The following is a 23,619-nucleotide window of genomic DNA, read 5'->3' as shown; positions in this document are numbered from 1 at the left end:
CCTCTATCCAAGGCCCTAAAGGAGCCTTCCACATCCATTCAAAGTTTTACTTGCACATCCACTAATATCATTTATTGTATCCGTTGCTCCCGATGTGGTCTCCTCTACATTGGGGAGACTGGGCGCCTCCTAGCAGAGCGCTTTAGGGAACATCTCCGGGACACCTGCACCAATCAACCATACCGCCCCGTGGCCCAGCATTTCAACTCCCCCTCCCACTCTGCCGAGGACATGGAGGTCCTGGGCCTCCTTCACCGCCGCTCCCTCACCACCAGACGCCTGGAGGAAGAACACCTCATCTTCCGCCTCGGAACACTTCAACCCCAGGGCATCAATGTGGACTTCAACAGTTTCCTCATTTCCCCTTCCCCCACCTCACCCTAGTTCTAAACTTCCAGCTCAGTAACTGTCCCCATAACTTCTCCGGACTTGTCCGACCTGCCTATCTTCTTTTCCACCTATCCACTCCACCCTCTCCTCTTTGACCTATTACCTTCATCCCCTCCCCCACTCACTCATTGTACTCTATGCTACTTTCTCCCCACCCCCACCCTCCTCTAGTTTCTCTCTCCACGCTTCAGGCTCACTGCCTTTATTCCTGATGAAGGGCTTTTGCCCGAAACGTCGATTTCCAAGCTACTTGGATGCTGCCTGAACTGCTGTGCTCTTCCAGCACCACTAATCCAGAATCTGGTTTCCAGTATCTGCAGTCATTGTTTTACCTGATTATAATAACTGCTGATCTTTTTTGTGCTTGTTTGGCATATTCAAGATATAATTTCAAAATTTGCAAATGTCATATCAATGAAATGTAGTAAACTATTAGCAGATAGTAATTGGCCTCTTCAGGTACAGACTGATGAAATAGGAAGGCGTAACAAGAAATTTAACACAGAGAAACATACACTGTGATAGAGTGAGGAGAGGTAGTACAATGAAAATTGTAGAATTTTAAGGGGATCATCAGGACAGCTAATGAAGTATGTACATGAATCTTCAGTTATGTCCCCTTCAGGTTCTTTTGTCAAATAGTTAAAAATTAGATCCTTCATTACTGACTAGAAGCTGTCCATTTTTGTTTACTCATATCAAAACATCTGCATGAAATCTCCTTTTAGTTTTTTTGTATAAAAACAACAACCCAGATTCCTTAGTCTCTCCAAATAATTATTGAACCAAAGGATTTTTTTCCTGTAAGTCAGTTGGTTATTGTTGCATTGTCTGTGTTTGCAGTTTTAGTGTATTTGGATAAAATGAGCAAGAGAGATTGATGTCTGAATTTCCCTAGATCCCACCACCGTTTCCAGTGAAGGAAAGACCTACAGTGAAAATGCTTTATAGCTAATAATGAACTGGAAAGTGCGTCGTAGTAATGTGGGAAGGTTACAATGAAAGCAAGATTAAAATGTATCTATTCAAGGGGAATACATATTCAAATACATTAAAATTATGAAAAATGCTGGAACCGTCAATTTTAGGAAAATGTTACTCAATAGAAAATCTTGCAGCTAAGTAGTGTGTTTATCTGTTAGAAAAGTTTCAAAGAAGATCATAGCTAATGCATTTAATGTGAGCTGTAGTGATTACTGTGTAGCCAAAAGTAAAACAGATTGCAAGTCTATTTCATATAAGGAGATAGTTCATTTTAAGACTGACGTATCATAATAGATCTATGTACATCAACAATGTAGGCTTGATATTCCTAATGAAAAGTAAAGCCTGGATTTTGCAGTCAGCAGCAAGCATTGTTCCAGCTCAGAGGTGGGGAACCTTTTCATGTTGGAAGGCCGCATTATGTTAATTGTAATCTAATAAGGCCGCATCCAAGAAACTTCAATTATACTTCAAAATTCACATTTTTTAAATTGTGGTCACCAGTCTGTGAGTATTATTTCATTGAATTTTCTTTTCCTCTCTGGTACATTCATTTTAAGATTAAAATAAAAATAATAAAGGACGAAAAAAAAACAATTAATAAAAGATTTGTTCTGCAAAATTTGGATTCATTCAAAAGGCCACACACAATGGCCGAGAAAGCCGCAGGTTCCCCACCCCTGTTCTAGCCATTCATTATATGTCTACTTGCCAACAGACCTTCTATGGATTTTCTCACTGACCTTACAGTGAATAGAAATCCACTTTGGTGCAACACCAGCTATAGTAAATCTGAACTCTAATTGTGGCAGCCAGCCATCCCATTAACCTATCCGTTTAATCAGTGGCACTCAAAGAATCTGAAGCCAGAAAGTCTAAGTTTGAATAGTTACAGCAAAAAAGACAGAAATAATTGAAAGTTGAAGGTATGGGACGACACATTGTACATGTTAATTTTGAGATTACATAACTTGTTGACCTTGATTTATCACAGCCTATAAAAAAAAGTCACTGACGCTAAAATGAATATGCCTTATTATTTCTGTGTGTCTAGTGGGTACATTCCATAACTTTAGACCCTTTCATGCATCTGCAGAACCTTTCAGCAAGAAACTGGTGAAACAAAACGGTTAGAGAAGCAAGGCAGCTTAGCTAACAGCCTCCTGATTTCAGCAATTAACTCCGTGTGTGGTTATTAGAAATCATTGTCAGTTTTACTGTTTCAGAACAGCGAGTAATGTTAGCCTCCCTATAATTCTTACTGCAAAATCCGGGCCAAAATCTTTTCAGGAGCACAATGACAGATTTCAAACTCAGTATTCTAACTCATTTCAGCGCCGGAATTCTGATTTTTGTGAAAACGGAGAGTAAGGATCTGCCGCCAGAAGAAAAGTCCCCCTTAATAGAGGACAAGGAAATGGAAGCTCTGCAGGTGTGGCAAATGGACACCATTACATCTTAGTTGCATGTTAAGTAAACTTTCAATATGAAAGAAATGACTTGAATTATATGTATCTCCTGAATTTCTTCAGGAAGCAATGCAGGCAGGTATGCAGCCCAAGCTCTGTCTATTGCATCCATGAAATGATTCCCATACACTTTCCATCGATAACCACTTTTCCTTCAAAATTTAAAGAAACACCATTCTCACTTCTTCAAATGAAAATTATTGCCCTTGTATCTGGTTCCTAGCTATATCTGTCTTTTTGTGGAACATTCCTTCTTCCAGTTCAGCATGGGGCTCCCTTCTGCAACTTTTTCCAGAATATTGATGATTATCATCTTGTTGTAACTCCGAATCAGAAAAAAAATGCTTCCGATTCTACCCTTCCCTCAATTTTTATATAATTGATCTCTAATCCCTCCCTTCCCTAACCTCACTATCTCAATTTCTGATCAGGTTACTAACTAATATTAATTGTAAGTCCACTGATGCTATCTGAAGTGTATTTCCTGACCCCCTGCATTGTGAAAGGATCCTACTTCATGCTCTAAATTCCTCTGTCCCTGTTATATCTGTGCCATTGAAGCAATTCTCCATACTAGTATGTCTAAAATATTTGCCCTTTTTCCTGAAATGAGATGTTCTGTAATCACAATGGTGATATCAGATACCCACAATTCTCTGAGAAAATGAAACCGCTCTATTATCTAAGCGGGTGGATGGACAGAACTGTCAACTGTAGTCTCATCATACTTCCCGCACTTTCCCCTTTCCCTCCTTCCCAGGACGATAGTGGACCCCTTGCATCCACCTTTCACTCCATCGTATTCCATGTTCCATGGATTATTTTCAGCCACATCCAACCTAATATTTCCACCAAATATAGCATCCCCTGCCCTTTCTGAATTCTGTAGGGAGTTTAGAATTGATCCCTTTGTGATAACCTGGTTCGCTCCCCAGTCATCCTCCGCCCCCCCCCCCCCCCCCCCAAGCCCTGTAGCGTGCAAACACAGGAGACAGAGCAACTAGAATTTCACAGTCTCTCTCATCACCATGCAACGCCATAAAAATACTCCTCTTGGGTGCGGGTGCAGTACACGCGCTTCTTTTAATTAAATCACTTGGATCTGCTACTCACAATGGGACCTGTTCTGCAACAGGGAAACCAAAAGCAAATTGGGTGACCGCTTTGAGGGCACCTCGATTCAATCACCAGGTATGACTCTGAGCTTCCAGTAGCCTGTCACTTTAATGCTCCACCTTAACCTCGCGTTAACCTGACCTGCTTTGCTGGACTATTCTAGTCAACCCCAATGTAAGCTCCTATTGAAATAGCACCTCGTTTCAACAATTTCAGACAAAAACGCTACATTTGCCTCCCACCCCCACATTGTTTGCTTTTCTTTGGATTTGTTTCTCCCTATTTTGTTTCAGACAGCAGCGTACCTACTGTTGGAACAGCTTCTGTTTCCTTCCTTTTCCTGCCCCATCACCATTCCCCTTTCCCTGTAAGGCTCAAATCCTGTTTCATTTAACTTTTGCGGACTTCCACACTATCACAGACCCTTTTTTGTGTTCTTAAACTACATACCCTTTGCTCTAAACATATTACATCTTTAAATGTTCATAGTTCTGATGAAAGGTAAGCATTAATGTTACTTCTTTCTCCATAGATTCTAACTGACCTGTTGAGTATCTCCTGCTTTTACATCAGATTTGCAGCATCAGACTGATATCGACTGCTATTGTAGTTCACCGGGGCAAATGATCAGGTTGAAAGTGTGTTAACCGAATCATTCAGTGCTTTTAATGGGAAGACCTAGTGATTACTCCACGTAAAGAGGGTAATCTATATGGCACAAGTTGTCAAACTTGTGTGATAGTCAGGGAGTAGCGTGTACTTGAAGATTGGTCTGCTGGCTGCAGTTTTGAGTACTAGGGAGAAACATACACAAGCTGGCATGCCTGCATTGTGTCATCTTTCCCCGTCTTTACTGACCCCTCTCGGAGGTAGGGTCAAGATTAGAGTGGTGCTGGAAAAGCACAGCAGGTAAGGCAGCATCTGAGGAATTCCTGATGAAGGGCTTTTGCCCGAAATGTCGATTTTCCTGCTCCTTGGATGCTGCCTGACCTGCTGTGCTTTTCCAGCACCACTCTAATCTTGACTCCAATCTCCAGCATCTGCAGTACCCACTTTCGCCTCTTGGAAGTAGTGCAACCCAGATGGGCACAATGCCAACCTGTTGACATTATAGAGCGGTTTCCTTATCACAAAGAATTATGGGTATCCTGTATCACCTTTGCGGCACTGCTGTTTTCCTACTAGAAAGTACTTCAAAGAAAAGTGGGAAATTCAGTTGGATGAACAACAAATTTCCATTAAAAGACGACCAGCATTTCTGTCTAGCTGTAAATTGGGACTCTCAATGTCTCAAAATTTTATTCAACCACATTGACTAAATCATTGAAAACTCACAACTCAATATGTGCAGTGTATATTTGCCTCAATCCTCCTCTCACCATGACAACTGGACGTGTCTCTTTACAGAAAAACATTCTGTCATATTATCAGCTTTATTTATTTATTTTTAACAATATTAATCCCACCACCTGTGACACATTCTGGATTTGATCTAATGAAAAGATGTTCCCCTCGATGCTGACATCCTATTGTCTGTTATTCCCTTCTGAATTCCAAGTAGCTGAATTTTAAAACGCACCTAGATACTCAATTTCCTGCTTTCTTCCTCCATGGGTTGACAGCAAGTCTTGTGTCCAGGTCTATTTATAATTAATATAAATGATTTGGGTGAAGGGATCAAAGGTATGGTAGCTAAATTTGCTGACAACACAAAGCTAGCTAGGAAGGTGAGTTGTGAAAGGGACGTAACGAGCCTACAAAGGGAAATACATAGGTTAAGTGAGTGGGCAAAGGTCTAGCAAATGGAGTTCAATAAGAGAAATTTTGAAATAATTCATTTGGGCACATAGAATAAAAAAGAAACATAATATCCAAATAATAAGAGTTTGCAGAACTCTGAGATACAGAGAGATCTGGGTGGTCTACTGTGAATGAATCACTACTGCAAATAATCAGTTGAGCTATATAATTTTATCACTTATTGCAAGGGGAATTGAATACAAAGGTAATGAAGTCATACTTCAGTTATACAGAGCATCGGTGAGACCACATCTAGAGCATGTTGTGTAGTGCTTGTCACTCTACATACTGAAGGGTGTTTATCCATTGAAAGTAGTCACCCATTTTAAGACAGATGTGAGGAAATCTGAGGGCTGTCAGTCTTTGAAGTTCCCTTCCTCAAAAGACAATAGATTCTTGATTACCAAAGAGGTGAAAGATTACTGGGGAAATGCAGGAATGTAGCGTTGAGGCTAAAATCAGATCAGCAAAGAGCCAAGTGACCTACACTAGATCCTTGTTCATATATCTGTGTGCCTCTTACTAACAAATTCTTTTCCCCAGCCCTCACTGCATTGGTAATTCACAGTTAAAAATCACACAACACCAGGTTATAGTCCAACAGGTTTAATTGGAAGCATGCTAGCAATTGTGTGGAGCGTCGCTCCGAAAGCGAGTGTGCTTCCAATTGAACCTGTTTGCACTATAACCTGGTGTTGTGTGATTTTTAATTTTGTACACCCCAATCCAACACCGGCATCTCCAAATCATTGGTAATTCACACCTGTGGTTTGCACACTGTGCACATTCTTTACCTGCACTTAAGGAACCATTTTATTTAACCCTGGATGCCAAGCCAATAAATGCAGGGAACCCATAGCTTGCAAACCATTTGCAAACAGCAGACAAGTATCATATGATCTAATATTGTATTATAATATCTAATTGTATCTAATGAGAGTCGGTAACCCAGCTCATTTAAGTGATTGCAGAAGGGGATTTTATCTGTAGAGTGTATACTTGAGCATTAATAAATGGGAACTGCACATTTCCATGATGTGTATGGATTAATTTTACTGCATTCTAACATAAAATGATACTTAAAGAGATGCTGTCACTCTCAACATGTGTGATTTATTTGGGTAGTTTTTTTTTATTTATACAGTTGCAACATATATATATAAACTGAATTTAAAATGGGTGCCTTGCTAGATTTTTCTAGGTATTAGTTTTCAGTCCCTTAGGTGACTTTAGTTTTGTTTGTCATCTTGCACAGCTTGGATCTTCCTTTCCCAAGGAAACTTCCATTTGATATAGGAATATAAGAACAAAAGTAAGTCACTCAGACCATCTAACATGCCAATGCCATTCTAGATCATGGCTGATCATCTACTCAGTCATTTTCCTATAATATCTCCAAATCCCTGGATGGAATTGGTTTCCAGAAATCTATTGATTTCTACCTTGAGCCTGCTCAATGACAGACCTTTCACAGCTGTCTGGATTAGATTCACCACTGAATGAAGAAATTCCTCCTCATCTCAGTTCTTTATCCTGAGGTTATGTCTCCTGCTCTTAGTTTGGATGCTTCAGCTGGCAGGTCGACTCAATCATTCCCTTTATGATTGGGAATACAAATTTACAAAATAAATTTAACTGAGATCACATCTCATTTTTTGAAATTCTGTAAAATACAGACCAAGTTTCCGCAATCATTTCTCATAAAGCAAGCCTGCCATCCCAGCAGTCAATCTGGTGAACCTCTGATGAACTCTCTTTGGCAAGTGTATCCTTCTTTAGATAAAAAGAACATCGTCCCTTAAGAAGTCTCACCAAGTCTCCATAGAATTATAGTAAAGCATCTTTATTTCTGTATTAAAATCCCTTTGAACTGAATGCTAACATACTTTTTGCTGTTGAGAGTGTGTTGCTAGAAAAGTACAGCAGGTCAGGCAGTATCCAAGGAGCAGGAAAATAGATGTTTCCAGCTGGAGCCCAGCGTCAATTTTCCTGCTCCTTGGATGCTGCCAGATATGCTGTGCTTTTCTAGCAACACATTCTCAACTCTGATCTCCATCATCTACAGACCTCACTGTCTCCTAACACTCTTTGCTGTGCTAATTGTTTGCTGCACCTGCATGCTAGCTTTTAGCAACTCATAGTCCATGCCACCCAGATTTCTTAGATACCTACACTATCCAACCTCTCACCATATAAGAAGTATGTTGCTTTTTTTCTTCTACCAACATGTATGACTTCGCACTTATATTTTATATTCCTTCTGTCATGTTCTGGCCCATTAAATTGACTCTGTCTGAGTCAAATTAAACCTTCCTTGCACCTTCCTCACAATTAATGTTCTCGGTCCAGTTTGGTGTCATCAGTAAATGTAGAAATGTCAGAATTTTCCCACACCCAAACATAAATGTTAATCAACACAAGAAATCTAGCAAGTATTAATAGTTATCCTATCTTTTTGACAGCCTTCACCATTAGAGGAAACTTCAACTAAACGAGGAGATGCTTGCTGGATTGATAATCTCAATCCACTGCAAAAGAAACTGGTGTAAGCAAAACAAATATATATCATAGGCTGTATTGCTGAGTAATTTCATAGTCAACTATTTATAGGACCTACTTAGAAATGAACCATTAGTTCAAAGGGATTGTTCACCTTCCATTTTTTTTTAAGTCATTCATTGGGCGTAGGTGCCACTGTTACTGACCAACCCGACTTGTCTTTGAGAAAATAGTGACCTTCTTGAAAAATTGCATCCACAATTACTGAGCTCCAAGATTTTGATGCAGCAAACCATGAAAGCCAGCATCACCTTTTCAATCCAAGATACTGGGTGCCCTGGTGAGGAATATGTATGTTATGGTGCTCCTATGCATCTGCTTCCCAGGGTGGAGAGGTCAGAGTTTTCAAAGGTACTGTCAAAGATGCCACGATGAGTTTCTACAATGGTCCTTCTAAATGGAATGTACTGCTGTCAAAGTGTTATTGTAATGGACAGCGTACATGTTTGAAGTAATCGATGAAGTGTCAAACAAGCAGTCAGCTTTGTTCTGGATGCATTGAAATTCTTGAATGCTGTTAAAGCTGCAAGTGGTGAATAATCTGTAACACTCCTGACTTGTTCTTTGTAGATGGTGCAAAGGCTTTTGGGAATTCAGCACTTAGAATCATAGAGATATAGAGAAGTATAGCACAGAAATAGACCCTTTGGTCTAACTCATCCAGATTCTAGATTAGAGTGGTGCTGGAAAAGCACAGCAGTTCAGGCAGCATCTGAGCGGCCTGTATTTCTGATGAAGGGCTTTTGCCCGAAACGTTGATTTTACTGCTTCTCAAATGCTGCCTGAACTGCTGTGCTTTTCCAACACCACTCTAATCTAGACTCTGGTTTTCAGCATCTGCAGTCATTGTTTTTATCTAACTCATCCAGGCTGACCAGATATCCTAACCTAATCTACTCCCAATTTCTAGCACTTGGCCCATATCCCTCTAAACCATTCCTATTCATATACCCATCCAAATGCCTTTTAACTGCTGCAGTTGTACCAGCCTCTACCACTTCCTCTGGCAGCTCATCCCATACACACTCCACCCTCTGTGTGAAGAAGTTGCCCTTAGGTCTCTTTTATATCTTTCCCCATCATGCTAAACCAATGCCCTCTAGTCCTGGACTCCACCCCCCCCCCCTCCGAGAGATGACCTTGCCTATTTATCTTATCCATGACCCTCATGATTTTATAAACCTCTGTAAAGTCACCCCTTAGCCTCTGACACTCCAGGGAAAACAGCCCCAGCCTGTTCAGCCTTTCCATATAGCTCAAATTCTGAAACCCTGGCAACATCCTTGTAAATCTTTTCTGAACCCTTTCATATTTCACAAAATCATTCCGATAGGAAGGAGAGCTGAATTGCATGCAATATTCCTAAAGTGGCCTAACCAACATGACCTCCCAATTCCTGTACTCAATGCTCTGACCAATAAATGAAAGCACCCCAAACACCTTCTTCACTACCCTATCTACCTACGCTCCTAGGTCTTGTTGTTCAACAACACTCCCTAGGACCTTACCGTTAAGTGTATAAATCCTGCTCTGATTTGCTTTCCCAAAATGCGGCACCTCACATTTATTTATATTAAACTCCATCTGCAACTCCTCAGCCCATTGGCCCATCTGATCAAGATTCTGTTGTATTTCTTGAAATACAAACTATTATGTGTCCATCATCAAATATTTTACTTTATTTTTTCTAATTCAGCATTTCTCCTCATATCTCCATAATTGTCTTTCTTCAGATTTAAGACCCTTGTTTCAGAATGAAATATTTTACGTTGCACTTTAATGCAATATTCTGTCATATTATGGTGGCTATTTCCCTCCGTCAATAACTACATCTATGATGATTAGAGATATGCTTTTGGGGTAAACTCAGAGGGCTTGACTGGGTCGATGTTCCTGTTGGCTGGAGAATTTCAAATTAAAATTCATTAGCTCAGGAAAAGGAGTTGACCATTTAGGGCTGAGCTGAGGAGAGATTTCCTTTGTCAAGGTGTTGTAAATCTTTGGAATTCTCCACATCAATGGGCTGTGACTGCTCAATCATTGTATGTTTTCAAGATTTAAATTGATGAATGTTTGGGTATTAATGGGATTAGAGATCTGGAGAACACTGTAGGTAGATGTAGCCAAAGTAGAAGATAAGACCTGATTTCACTGAACTGCTGGAGTCAGTTTAGTAGTGTTGCAAATTAGTGTTGTTAAAAGCTACTTTATGCATTCAAACTAGAACAGCTCCAGTATAAATGCAGTAAATAAGTGAATTTGAAATTCCTTTGATCCTAATACTGTGTTTCAAGTACTGAACATGTTCTTCCATTTCGGAGGTTCAGTGTTCCATATCAGGGAAATACCTTCATGACTGCTAGTTCTAATTTATTAAATTCTTAACGATAAATGATATGAGAGAAGCTTTGTGGATGACGGCATTAATCTAATATCTAATTCAATGACAGTGGTGAAGATGCTTCACTTGTATGGAACACTGACCCTCTGGAATGGAAGAATACGTTCAGTACTTGAAACACAATACTAAGATCAAAGGAATTTCAAATTCACTTATTTATTGTGTTTATACTGGTGCTGTTCTGGTTTGAATGCAGCAAAGAAGGTTTTAACACTATTAACAACAATAATTTGCATTTATGTAGCACCCTTGATGTTATAATACATCCCAAGGCACTCTAAAGACACAAAACAAAAATTCAATACTGAACCACTTACAGAGTTATTACTAGGATAAATGATCAAAAGCTTCGTCAAAGAGGTGCACCAGATTTTAAGAAGCCCCTTAAAAGAATGGAAAGAAGTGGAATAGTAGAGAGATTAGGGAGGGCAAGTCAAGATTTAGGGCCTGGCCAGCTGAAGGCATGGTCATTAAAGCTGCAGCAAAGATAACCAGTGATGGCCAGACATAAAGATTTTAGAGCATAGAGGGATGTTGGGGATTCTCAAAAGACTGTGGATACTTGGTTAACTGCTTGCGATTGATAAGTTTTTGTTAGGAAGGTTAATGGGAGATTTTGACAAAAAAAAATAGTGTAATTACGATCGAGGTCTCACATTAGCTATGATTGAATGGAATCTGGGAGCAAGTCCAATGTGATCAGCCAATCCCTCGTGTTCCTATGTTATGATTTACATTGCTAAATCTATCTTCCTCATCCTGGCATCAAAACCAGAGACTGAAATTTGAAACGAAAGCACTGTTGATATAAAAATAGCTGCTGTAAAGTAAATAAGGCAGTTTACTTTGTTTTCAGATACTTATCTAATTTGTTGTCTTTTATGTTATTCCCCAGTGGCTGCAGCCTTGCCATGTGTGCGGGGTTACTGTATGGCTCTAGCTTTGTACCAGTCCTCTACATTAAGAACCATGCTGAGAGAAATGAAACTGAGTTTTTTGGTGCAAGTCAGTTTGGTAAGAAAGTACTGCAAGCAAGCTGACAAGAAAAATAAACTGTATACTTGTTTTCCATTTTGCTATTCCAAACCATTAGAGATGTAATAGCTTTTGAGTTATGTACTATATCAGTAATGTAGCAAAGAAATTACTTCTCAAAGTATGTGCAGATCTGAACATATAAATATGCCAAGGTTGATGATGACAAATGTCCAAATAAGTTAATATGATGATCAGTTTAAAGATGGTTATACTGTATAGCTGTCTCCTGATTTAAAGTATAGCATAGATCCTCCCCAACATTTTCTCCATGGGTCTGTTATAAGCCTGTGCATTTGATCATCTACTCTGCAGTGTGTGGATGAACAAAGCCAGTTCTAACCTTAAACTTAAGAAAATGTGGTATCTCCTGCATTTTGGTCTAGTCAACTGAAAAGGTGGAGAGTAGAATATATAAACATTTGCTTCATGTACAGTACCCGTGTATTTTCAGTGAAGGAAAGCACTAAGATTGTCAAGATACCATTTCAAATACTAGTAAAACCTATACGTTCTATTGGAACATTGAGTCATGACAAATGGAAATATCTATCTTTATTTTTATTATACTTTTAAAAATAGCCAGGATTGAAGTCAAAACTGTCATCTTTCAAGGTGTTTTAAAAAGGAAGACAGGAGATGGGGACGGGTTTTCTGTGGGGTATAGCTCAAAGGAAGAAATCAGGCTTGGTGGCACCTTGGCATGCTGTCTGATAGGATGAGAAGCTGCCAATCAATACTCAGATGCCTTTTTTAATTCACTTGTGGGATCTGGGTGCTACTGGCTGGCTCATCCCTTGTTGCCCTTAGAAAGTGATGATGAGCTGCTTCCTTGACTCACTGCAGTCCATTTGCTGTAGGTAGCCTATTGGAGCTTGTTCTGGAAGGCTTTCTCACTGGAGGGTGGGGAGTTAAAGATGCCCAACTCCCACATTTAATGCAAAAAGAAAAAAAAACTGTTCTTTTTTGCGTTTCAAGGAAATTGAGTATAATCACCGTTGTGTGGTTTCCAGTGTTGTATTTACCGTGTCTCTGTACCTGGAGAAATGTTTGGAACTTTGCCAATTCAGAAACCTTTCAGTATTTAGCAACATTCTGTAAGGGGGTAGGTAACCAACTTGTCATCTTGGGAAGCTAATGGACTGTTGAAAATAAGACATGCTTAAATTAAGAATAAAGTTCAACACCCTCTCAAATACAAGAAACTTCAATTGGTACAAGAACAGGAATTGCTGGAAAATCTCTGCAGGTCTCACAGCATCTGTGGAGAGAAATCTGAATTAAGGTTTCAGGCCCAGTGTCCCTACTTCAGAACTTCAGTTAATGTTGGATTGAAGATTACTCTGGTAGACAGATCATTTGTTTTCTTCCACCTACCTCTATTGGATTGTTTGGGTGCAGCAGTGTAAGGTGAATCGATACTGAAGAAACAGAATTGCCTTAATAGCCTGTGCAGTTGTGGACAAAGGAATTAGGCAGTATCCCTTCAGGAGGTTTAGCTCTGCTCACCAACTTCCTTGTATTCAGTGCACGTGAATCAAAAGAAAGCTCTACTCCAATGCATTCATTATGTCCAATGCTTGGAGCTCTCTGTCAACTGTTCACAAGTTCTTTGTCAGATTGAAAAGGAATTGGTTGGCTAGACAGCTGGGTCTGCAATGTAAAATGATGCCAACAGCATGGAGACCAAAAGCTTTTTTTTCTCTCCCTCAATTTCTCTTTCAACCTCAGAAGTCAATATTGGTGAAAAAGGGATTTGGAAAAGTAAAAACCTGAAAATTCAAGGTTACCTGCAGGTTTTTTTTTCTCCTGTGGAAACAGGGCAACAACTAAACAGCAGGGAATTGGCTTTCACTCCCACAACTTTCAGATTCTAAATACCTCAAACTAGAATTACTGTTACCTTCCTGTTTGTATAGATGGGAAGTCTTCTGCTTCCTTCCTTTTTCTTTTGTGTGTGCATGTTTTGGATGTCGCATTTTCTTCTTTTTCTTCAGTTTAATCACTCAAGAAAATCTTAGAATTGGCGGTCCTTCACTTTTGATTTGGTTCACACAGTTTATTTACTAAAAAAAATAAAAATATTTGTTTCCACTGATCAGGGTACATGATGTCTCTGATCGTGTTTTCTGGGTCCTTCAGGGGGAGGGGGAGCAGCCCGAAGTCGTGGTCCATATTGGCATCAATGACATAGGTAGGAGGAGGGCTGAGGATGTTAGGCAGGCTTTCAGGTAGCTAGGTTGGAAGCTCAGAGTTAGAACGAACACAGTTGTTGTCTCTGGTTTGTTACCCGTGCCACGTGATAGAGAGTCGAGGAATAGGGAGAGAGAACAGTTAAATGTGTGGCTACAGGGATGGTGCAGGAGGGAGGGATTCCGGTACTTGGATAACTGGGGTTCTTTCTGGGGAAGGTGGGACCTCTATAAACAGGATGGTCTACACCTGAACCTGAGGGGCACCAGTATCCTTGGGGGGAGGTTTGCTAGTGCTCTTGGGGGGGGTTTAAACTAACTCCTGCAGGGGCATGGGAACCTAGACTGTAGCTTTAGGGTGCAGGACCTGGAGTGTAGGGAGGTTAGGAACATGGCATCAATCTCAAAGGAGGGTGCCTGTAAACAGGAAAGTGGCTTGAAGTGTGTATACTTCAATGCAAGAAGTATACAAAATAAGGTAGGTGAACTTGCAGCATGGGTTGGTACCTGGGATTTCGATGTTGTGGCTATTACGGAGATGTGGGTAGAACAGGGACAGGATTGGCTGTTGCAGGTTCCAGGGTTTAAATGTTTTAGTAGGGTCAGAAGTGGGGGTAAAAGAGGGGGAGGTGTGGCATTGCTTGTCAAAGATAGTATTACAGCGGTGGAAAGGACGATGGATGGAGACTTGCCATCTGAGGTAGTTTGGGCTGAGGTTAGGAATAGGAGAGGTGAGGTCACCCTGTTAGGAGTTTTCTACAGGCCTCCTAATAGTCCTAGAAACGTAGAAGAAAGGATTGCGAGGATGATTCAGGAGAAGAGTGAAAGTAATAGGGTGGTTGTTATGGGGGACTTTAACTTTCCTGATATTGATTGGGAAAGCTATAGCTCAAGTTCGTTAGATGGGTCGGTGTTTGTCCAATGTGTGCAGGAGGGTTTCCTGACACAATATGTAGACAGGCCAACAAGAGGTGAGGCCATACTGGATTTGGTGCTGGGTAACGAACCAGGCCAGGTGTTAGAATTAGGTGAGCACTTTGGGGACAGTGACCACAATTCGGTGACTTTTACTTTAGTGATGGAGAGGAATAAGTGTGCACTGCAGGGTAAGAGTTATAGCTGGGGGCAGGAAAATTATGATGCGGTGAGGCATGACTTAGGATGTGTGGCTTGGAAAAGTAGGCTTCAAGGCAATTGATATGTGGAGCTTGTTCAAGGAGCAACTATTGAGTGTCCTTGATAAGTATGTACCTGTCAGGCAGGGAGGAAAGGGTCATGTGAGGGAGCCGTGGTTTAATAAGGAATTGGAATCCCTTGTTAAAGGGAAGAGGGCGGCCTGTGTAAAGATGAGGCGTGAAGGTTCAATTGGGGCGATTGAGAGTTATAAGGGAGCCAGGAAGGACCTGAAGAGAGAGCAAAGAGCAGCAAGAAGGGGACATGAAAGGTCCTTAGTTGGTAGGATTAGGGAAAATCCTAAGGCTTTCTATAGGTATGTCAGGAATAAAAGAATGACTAGGGTAGGAATAGGTCCAGTCAAGGATAGTAGTGGGAAGTTGCGTGTGGAAGCTGAAGAGATTGGGGAGACACTGAACGAATACTTTTTGTCAGTATTCACTCAGGAACAGGACATTGTTGCCGATGTGAATACTGAGTCACAATTAAGTAGAATGGATGGCTTTGAGGTCTGTAGGGAAGAGGTGTTGGAAATTCTGGAAAGGGTGAAAATAGATAAGTCCCCTGGGCCTGATGGCATTTATCCTAGGATTCTCTGGGAAGCAAGGGAGGAGATTGCAGAGCCATTGGCCTTGATTTTTATGTCCTCATTGTCTACAGGAATAGTGCCAGAAGACTGGAGGCTAGCAAATGTGGTTCCCTTGTTCAAGAAGGGGAGTAGGGATAACCCTAGTAACTATAGGCCGGTGAGTCTCTCTTCTGTTGTGGGCAAGGTCTTAGAGAGAATTGTAAGGGATAGGATTTATGAACATCTGGATCGGAATAATGTGATCAAGGATAGTCAGCATGGTTTTGTGAAGGGCAGGTCGTGCCTCACAAACCTTTTTGAATTCTTCGAGAAAGTTACTAAGGAAGTGGACGAGGGGAAAGCGATAGATGTCGTGTATATGGATTTTAGTAAGGCGTTTGATAAGGTTCCCCATGGTAGGCTACTGCAAAAAATATGGAGGTATGGCATTGAGGGTGAGTTGGAGGTTTGGATTAGGAATTGGCTGGCTGGAAGAAGACAGAGGGTAGTAGTTGATGGTAAAGGTTCATCTTGGAGTGCCGTTACTAGCGGTGTTCCGCAAGGATCTGTTTTGGGACCATTGCTGTTTGTCATTTTTATAAATGACCTGGAGGAGGGGTTAGAAGGTTGGGTGAGCAAGTTTCCGGATGATACAAAAGTCGGAGGAGTTGTTGACAGTGAGGAAGGATGTGGCAGGTTACAGCGGGATATAGATAAGCTGCAGAGCTGGGCAGAAAGGTGGCAAATGGAGTTCAATGTAGCTAAGTGTGAGGTGATTCACTTTGGTAAGAGTAACAAAAAGATGGTGTACTGGGCTAATGGTCGGATACTTGGTAGTGTGGATGAGCAGAGGGATCTTGGTGTCCATGTACACAGATCTTTGAAAGTTGCCACCCAGGTAAATAGTGCGGTGAAGAAGGCATATGGCATACTGGCTTTTATTGGTAGAGGAATTGAGTTCCGGAGTCCTGAGGTCATGTTGCAGTTGTATTAGACTCTGGTGCGGCCGCATCTGGAGTATTGTGTGCAGTTTTGGTCGCCATACTATAGGAAGGATGTGGAGGCACTGGAACGGGTGCAGAGGAGGTTTACCAGGATGTTGCCTGGTATGGTAGGAAGATCGTATGAGGAAAGGCTGAGGCACTTGGGGCTGTTTTCATTCGAGAAAAGAAGGTTTAGGGGTGACTTGATAGAGGTGTGCAAGATGATTAGGGGGTTAGATAGGGTTGACAGTGAGAACCTTTTTCCACGTATGGAGTCAGCTATTACAACGGGGCATAGCTTTAAATTAAGGGGTGGTAGGTATAGGATAGATGTTAGGGGTAGATTCTTTACTCAGCGAGTCGTGAGTTCATGGAATGCCCTGCCAGTAGCAGTGGTGGACTCTCCCTCTTTATGGGCATTTAAGCGGGCATCAGATAGGCATATGGAGGATAGTGGGCTAGTGTAGGTTAGGTGGGCTTGGATCGGCGCAACATCGAGGGCCAAAGGGCCTGTACTGCGCTGTATTCTTCTATGTTCTATGTTCTAAAAGAGGATTAAAAATGAATGGAGCTTGTTAGAGAAAAAGGCTCTTCAGCCCATTCAGTCTGCACTGTTCAAAAACAACCACCTTCTGGATTAGTGGTGCTGGAAGAGCACAGCAGTTCAGGCAGCATCCAAGGAGCTTCGAAATCCTGCCTAGTCTAATCCAATTTACCAGCACATGACCCAATTGCCTTGTATCACTTGGCAGAAATATTAACATACATACCTTATAATTGGTAGATGGGATGTAAATTTACATGAGATGTGTAAACCATCTGCCAATAGTATATCTCAAAGACAGTTGACGGGGCTCAAAGGGAGTCTGAATATCTGTTGGAGCACCCATCCTGTGTCATTAGTTAGGTGCTCACCTGTAACACTGTCTTCTCTTCTATTTTAGATATGGATTATGTTTTTGCATACTGCAGTGGGATTATTCTAACCAGTACAATCTATTTTCTCATATACTGTGCAGTGAAGAAAAACAAACCAAGTGTTTATTCAACTGCAATATTACCTGGTAAGGTGAAGTAATTAAAAGTCACTGTGTTTGTATAATGCTGCTAGCATGATAGTTCTTAGCTAATTGAATAACAAAACTCAACAAAATGAACAAAATTTGCGCATAATAGTATTTATTATTGATTATGATATCTCCTGTACAAGGCACTAGTACTTGGCCAACAGTAAATCCTTATAACTCTAATAAATATAATAGTGATTCTCTATTTTCAGTTTCTTGATCCAGAATGTTAGTTTAACACTTTATTACTGAGCAATTAGCTAAAAGCAATTTGCTCCATGGTGACATTCATTGGGACTTTTGATTAAAAACGTGAATTTTTCAGTTAGCTCATGCTAGTTTTTTGAGTTAGGTAATGTGTTGATACAATGAGCAAAGACCTAGAGGACAACATTGAAGAGCCTCAGCAAGACTAGACACTGGAGAAAAGTTTCTTCTAAGTGTAATGGTGATATGAGGATCAGATATAGAACAAAAACATGTCAGTTTACTCTTTCAGAAAGAAAACATATATTCAGTCTTGAAGAGTATAAGCATAGACTGAGATGTCAAAAGTTTGCACAGTGCATTCTCATTTATATGTGAGAAGCAAATAAATAAAATTGAGCAGTGAAGGAATAAGAGTATTTGCTGTTTTAGAATAACTTAATTACTTTCAGAGAATGTGGAAGAAATTGTAAAATTTTTCTTCAGGTGATAAGATGAGTGAGGTGAAACCTATCTTGAGTTGCAGTAATGACCTACTAAGCGTCATTTTTTTCCCATTTCTTTAGATCATATATTTGAAGTTTTCTCAAGAAAAACTTTGGAAGTTGTATGTTTGCATTGCATTTTCAAACAATTTGCAAAGATTTTAAGAAGTTCAAATGTGCATTAAAGCCAAATAGGCCATTGCAGTTCATGCACTGTTTCAAACTTATGCAATTAGGGTCAACTTTCTCATGATAGGGCTACTGAACTCGAATGCTCCTCGTTCACTTTTAGCAATGACAGGAAGTGGTGTCTTGATAATCTACATCTTGAATATTACTGAAAGAAAGGAGACGCAGTGTGAAATGTTTTGACAATATATCCTTCCTTCCTTCACAAAAGCAGGAAATATTTCAATAAATCTGCACTCCAAAAGTGGGAGGGAGGAGATACCTGGTAGTAGCCACTGACAAATCAATGAACAAATAAGTAATCAGAGGACCAGCTCTCCCTTTGACTTTGTACGCAGAGTTAGGGAACTAAGGGGCATGGGATAGTGTGGCAATGTTTTGTTGTATATTTTGATATTTTGTTCTCAAGGGAGATTGTACAGTTGTTGAATCACAATGAGCTGGATGTTTGCGTCCAGTTCTGGTTGCCCTATTATAGGAAAGATGTGGATGCTTTGGAGAGGGTTCAGAGGAGGTTTACCAGGATGCTGCCTGGGCTGGAGGGCTAATCATATGAAGAGAGGTTGACTGAGCTCGGACTATTATCATTGGAGAAAAGGAGGAGAGGGGACCTAATTGAGGTATACAAGACAATGAGAGGCATAGATAGAGTCGATAGCCAGAGCCTATTTCCCAGGGCAGAAATGACTAACATGAGGGGTCATAGTTTTAAGCTGGTTGGAGGAAAGTATAGAGGGGATGTCAGAGGCGGGTTCTTTACACAGAGAGTTGTGAGAGCATGGAATGCGTTGCCAGCAGCAGTTATGGAGGCAGGGTCATTGGGGGCATTTAAGAGACTGCTGGACATGCATATGGTCACAGAAATTTGTGGGTGCATACATGAGGATCAATGGTCGGCACAACATCGTGGGCTGAAGGGCCTGTTCTGTGCTGTACTGTTCTATGTTCTATGTTCTATGTTCACTTACTGTAAAATAAAGCAATTTAATGTTTGTTTCTAGTTATATTATTATCTCTTCCATTTCCATGGAGAAACATATGTAAAGGCATCTGAGATAAGGTTAGAGTCAACAATGTAGTGCGGAATCCTATAGGAGTGAGGGGTATGCAGACTAGGGTGAGATTTGCTGCAGAATTGGACAAAACTTCCATTGAGGCCTGTCTCTATGATGGCTGTAACTTATTCCACCTTTATGCGTTTGCTGAATAAAGAGTTGAGCTTCTTGCCAGGCAGTGGGAGTTGCAAGTTGAGGGGGATTATAACTTGTTCAATGTCTTATAAATGCTACGCTTCATTTCATTAATATTCAGATTCCCACCTGACCAAATGCACCAACAGTCTAAATGTGGAGAAAATTCAACATGAAAATCAGAACGGGAACCTAGCGACTTCAGGGCTTGAAGGGCATTGGTTATGTGCATCCACACTTCCACAGACATTGGCATTCAATGTGTGCCAGTCTTTAAGAACTCTCATGGCAAACCTCCGATTTGCTGACAGTACACTTCTGAATTTCAATGCTTTATTGTAGGCTGCACTGGCATCTATCATCGCAATGCTGCAGCAAGGACACAGTCCTCTCAAAGACATGGGTCTAGCTCATGGCCTGAACCAGATTGTATCCCTGAGTTCTTTGCTCGTGGTCATGGTACTCATTCATTCTCAGCCTAACTCACTACTGACAGCATCCTTTCCCTGCACTGTCATGCCTTGTCTTTGTGCACTTTCCCCCATCAGCCAGAGATATCAGGCTCATATTACTCCTGTTTTACATTATTCCCGTATTTTTCCCAATGAGATAGATTCAATATATGATTGAATCCCTTTGCCCTAACAAGACAGAGTCCTGTGTATTAATATATATAGTTTCTATCAAATGCAATGCATCACACTGAGTCCAACTGATAATCATTAACAAATATCTGGTGTAATTTCCAGCAGAGTTGTATTATTTAGTAAATTTTGGTTGAAAGCAGAATCACACCTCATGTTGGAAGTGGTGTTCTGAGGCTTGCAAACATGGCTGGTTGAGCCTGTTGCGAATGGTCAATGGGTTGTGTTGCTTGATACAGTCCACCAATTGTTGGGATGTATGGCCACCATGCCTGGCATGACACCTGCACTGAAGCTCCTAGATCACATTACTCATTTGTATGGGAGATAAATCTTCATGGCTTAATAGCCAGCCTCTTGTCAGTGGAGAAAACCAGCCATGAGTTTACCAGTTGTTTGAACTGTTGAGACACCTTCCTCTTTCAGGGTCACCTGAAGTAGACTGTTCAGTACAAAAGTGGTGCCCATTCGCCCTTTCATGAGCTTGCACAATATAGGACAGTGATCATTTCATCAGGATAGCTACTATCACGCAGTCTAGTTTTGACACTTTTTTTTAGCAAGATGTTTGCCGATTAATCTAAACGTCTATAGGATGTAGATTCATGATCTGGATTGAGAAACTGATATAAATTAACAAAGTTTGCCAAAATATCAAATTAAGAGGGACATTTATTTCTGAATTGGAATTCAGGAAATAAAGACTGAGTTGGGGAGATTGATAATGTGATTGAGTGGAAGCAATTGCAGATTGTAAATTGGACAATTAATGTGAATAAGTATTAAATAATGCACTTCAGGAGGAAATTGAGTAATATATATACTCCTGAAATGATGATGAAATAACAAATGATTAATATTAATGCTCAATGCTGTCATCACATTGATGGAAACTGCTGAAACTGGAATGAGTAGTTGCTTTTTATTAATTTCCAGATTAGATAAGTATTCATAGAGACCCTGTTCCCCTTCATAATGTCAAACTCTATTGGCTCAAGTATTGGGGAAACTGATGCATAAGAATTTGGTTTGGGGAGGGTACAATTTATTCTGCAATTTAGAGACAGTTCTGACAACAACGGGAGGCTGACAACTCAAACGGTTTCTAGCTCTTTGTGGTTTGACCTGAGGCAGCTTCGGATGGCTATTGGCAACATGCCTCTCAATGACAGGATGTCAGTTATGGTCCTCAAAGACATTAACAGGGATTGGAATTTCCTATTATTCGAAAAGCAGACAGGACCACTGCAGTCTTCATACATTATCAGCCCACAGGGAGTGAGTGCAGAAGGTGGGACTTAATGTGGCTTGACATTATTTGCATTCTGACCTTCCCTTGCCAAAAATGGTCTGGTCAGTCATCAGTTATAGGCGTACCATGCAGCAGACTTTCATGAAGAGCTCAACTTGAAAGCCCACCAGTGCTCTTGTCCTCATCTCCCTCTCCTTGCCTTGCTCCCTAAGGCACTGATATATTGTGGATGCCCTCACGTTGTGGCTGCTGATTAACTCTGCCACCTTCTCTGCTAATGCATTGCTCCTACACAAATGGCAATTCCAGAGGCATTTCTTACTTGTTGGGCTCCCATTAGGGTGACCATAAACACCCAATCCTTCTTAGATAGAGAGGCGATGCCAGACGACGAGAGAACTGCACATGTTACTATTTTGTTCAGAAAAGGGTGTAAGGATATACCCAGCAACAGCAGGTCTGTCAGTTTAACTTGTAAGTTCAAAAGCCTTTGGAAACAATAATTCAAGACAAAATTAATAGGAATTTAGACGCACAGATTAATTATGAAAGCCAGCCTGAACTTGTTAAGAGCAAATTGTGCTTAATTTGTGTCCGTTTTTGCTGAGTTAACAGTGTGTTGTTGGGAATAATGCAGTTAATGTATACATGGTCTACCAAGCAACATTTGATAAAGTGCCGAATCACATGCTTGTTAGCATAGTTGAAGCCCATGGAATAAAAGGGATTCTAGCCAAATGGATACAAAATTGGTTGAGTGTCAGGAAACAGAGAGCAGTGGGGAAACTTTTTCAGATTGAAGGAAGGATCACGGTGGGATTCCTCATCCATCAATGTTAGAATCCCTAATGTTCTTATATAAATATAAATGGCCAAAGGTCGTTTGGTCAAGAAACAATTTCAGCATTTATAGAAAACAAAATACTTGGAGACAGCTTGAACTGTGAGGAGGATAGTAATAAAACAGACAGATGATAAAGGACAAACAATTTGAAGATGAAATTTAAAACAGAAAAACATGAAGTGATTTGTTTTGTTAGGTGGATAAGTGGAAGTAATATAAATGTATGGTTTGATTCTGATGTGGGCCAGGAGTTGAATGGCGAGGGGCCATATGTGTTCAATATCTTTGAAAATGCCAGGGCAGATTGGAAAATGCATCCTGGGCTGTGCAACCTGAGAAGAAGATCAAGGAAGTTATAACAAATCTTTATAAAACAGAAATATTGCTTCCTGTTCTGAGCACCACACTTTAGAAAAGATATGAAAGGCAGAGAACGTACACAAGAATGGTGTCAGGGATGTGGATGGATTAGAGAAGCTTAGGCTCTACTCCATGGAGGGGAAAAAAAATTAAGAGGAGATTTGGTGCATATGTTAAAGATCACGAGAAGTCTGAAAGAATGGGTAGACTGCATGAGCTGCCATTGGTTGAAGTATAGAGGCCCAGATGATGCTAACTTAACGTGATTTACAAAACAAATGACAGGAAGAGGAGAAAAATGTTGTGACACGTGAGAGTGGCAACAATTTGGAATGCCCTACCTGAGAGTGTAGTGGAGGAAGAGTTCATGCACGATATTCAAAACAGAATAGGATAATTGAAAAGAAAAGTGATTTCAGATCCATGAACAAAAGGACAGGAGAGTGAGATTAGGAGCATTTCTGTGGCAAAGAGTTGGCAGTGGCATCATAGCAGAATGGCTTCCTTCTGTGCTCTAACAATCCAATGATAAGGTCAGCTGAAATCCTGCTGCTCCTGAAATAATTGAAGTCGGGAGCCAAAGATGATCCTGCCACATAAAACCCTTAGAGTCTGGAGTCCTGTGCATTTGTTTCTCAATACTCCCGATATTCTAGTCATTAATTCCAAATTTTATTCACTTTCAATTTGTTGAATAGATTCTGCACCTTG

At 40.6% G+C, this 23,619-nt stretch overlaps 1 protein-coding gene across 1 annotated transcript in view; it reads left to right on the top strand.

Annotated features, from left to right (window-relative positions):
• Positions 1–23,619, top strand: part of LOC140453434 (transmembrane protein 144-like) — an 80,856-nt gene that overhangs the window by 38,418 nt on the left and 18,819 nt on the right. The window contains exons 7-8 of the mRNA XM_072548147.1: positions 11,615–11,733; positions 17,615–17,734. Of these exons, the coding sequence (XP_072404248.1) occupies positions 11,615–11,733; positions 17,615–17,734 (239 nt within the window). The remainder of the gene's footprint in view (positions 1–11,614; positions 11,734–17,614; positions 17,735–23,619) is intronic.

Source organism: Chiloscyllium punctatum, chromosome 1 (genome assembly GCF_047496795.1).
Source record: "Chiloscyllium punctatum isolate Juve2018m chromosome 1, sChiPun1.3, whole genome shotgun sequence".
NCBI lineage: Eukaryota > Metazoa > Chordata > Chondrichthyes > Orectolobiformes > Hemiscylliidae > Chiloscyllium > Chiloscyllium punctatum.
Note: the sequence above shows the minus strand (reverse complement) of the source record. Positions and strands in the feature narration are given on the sequence as shown.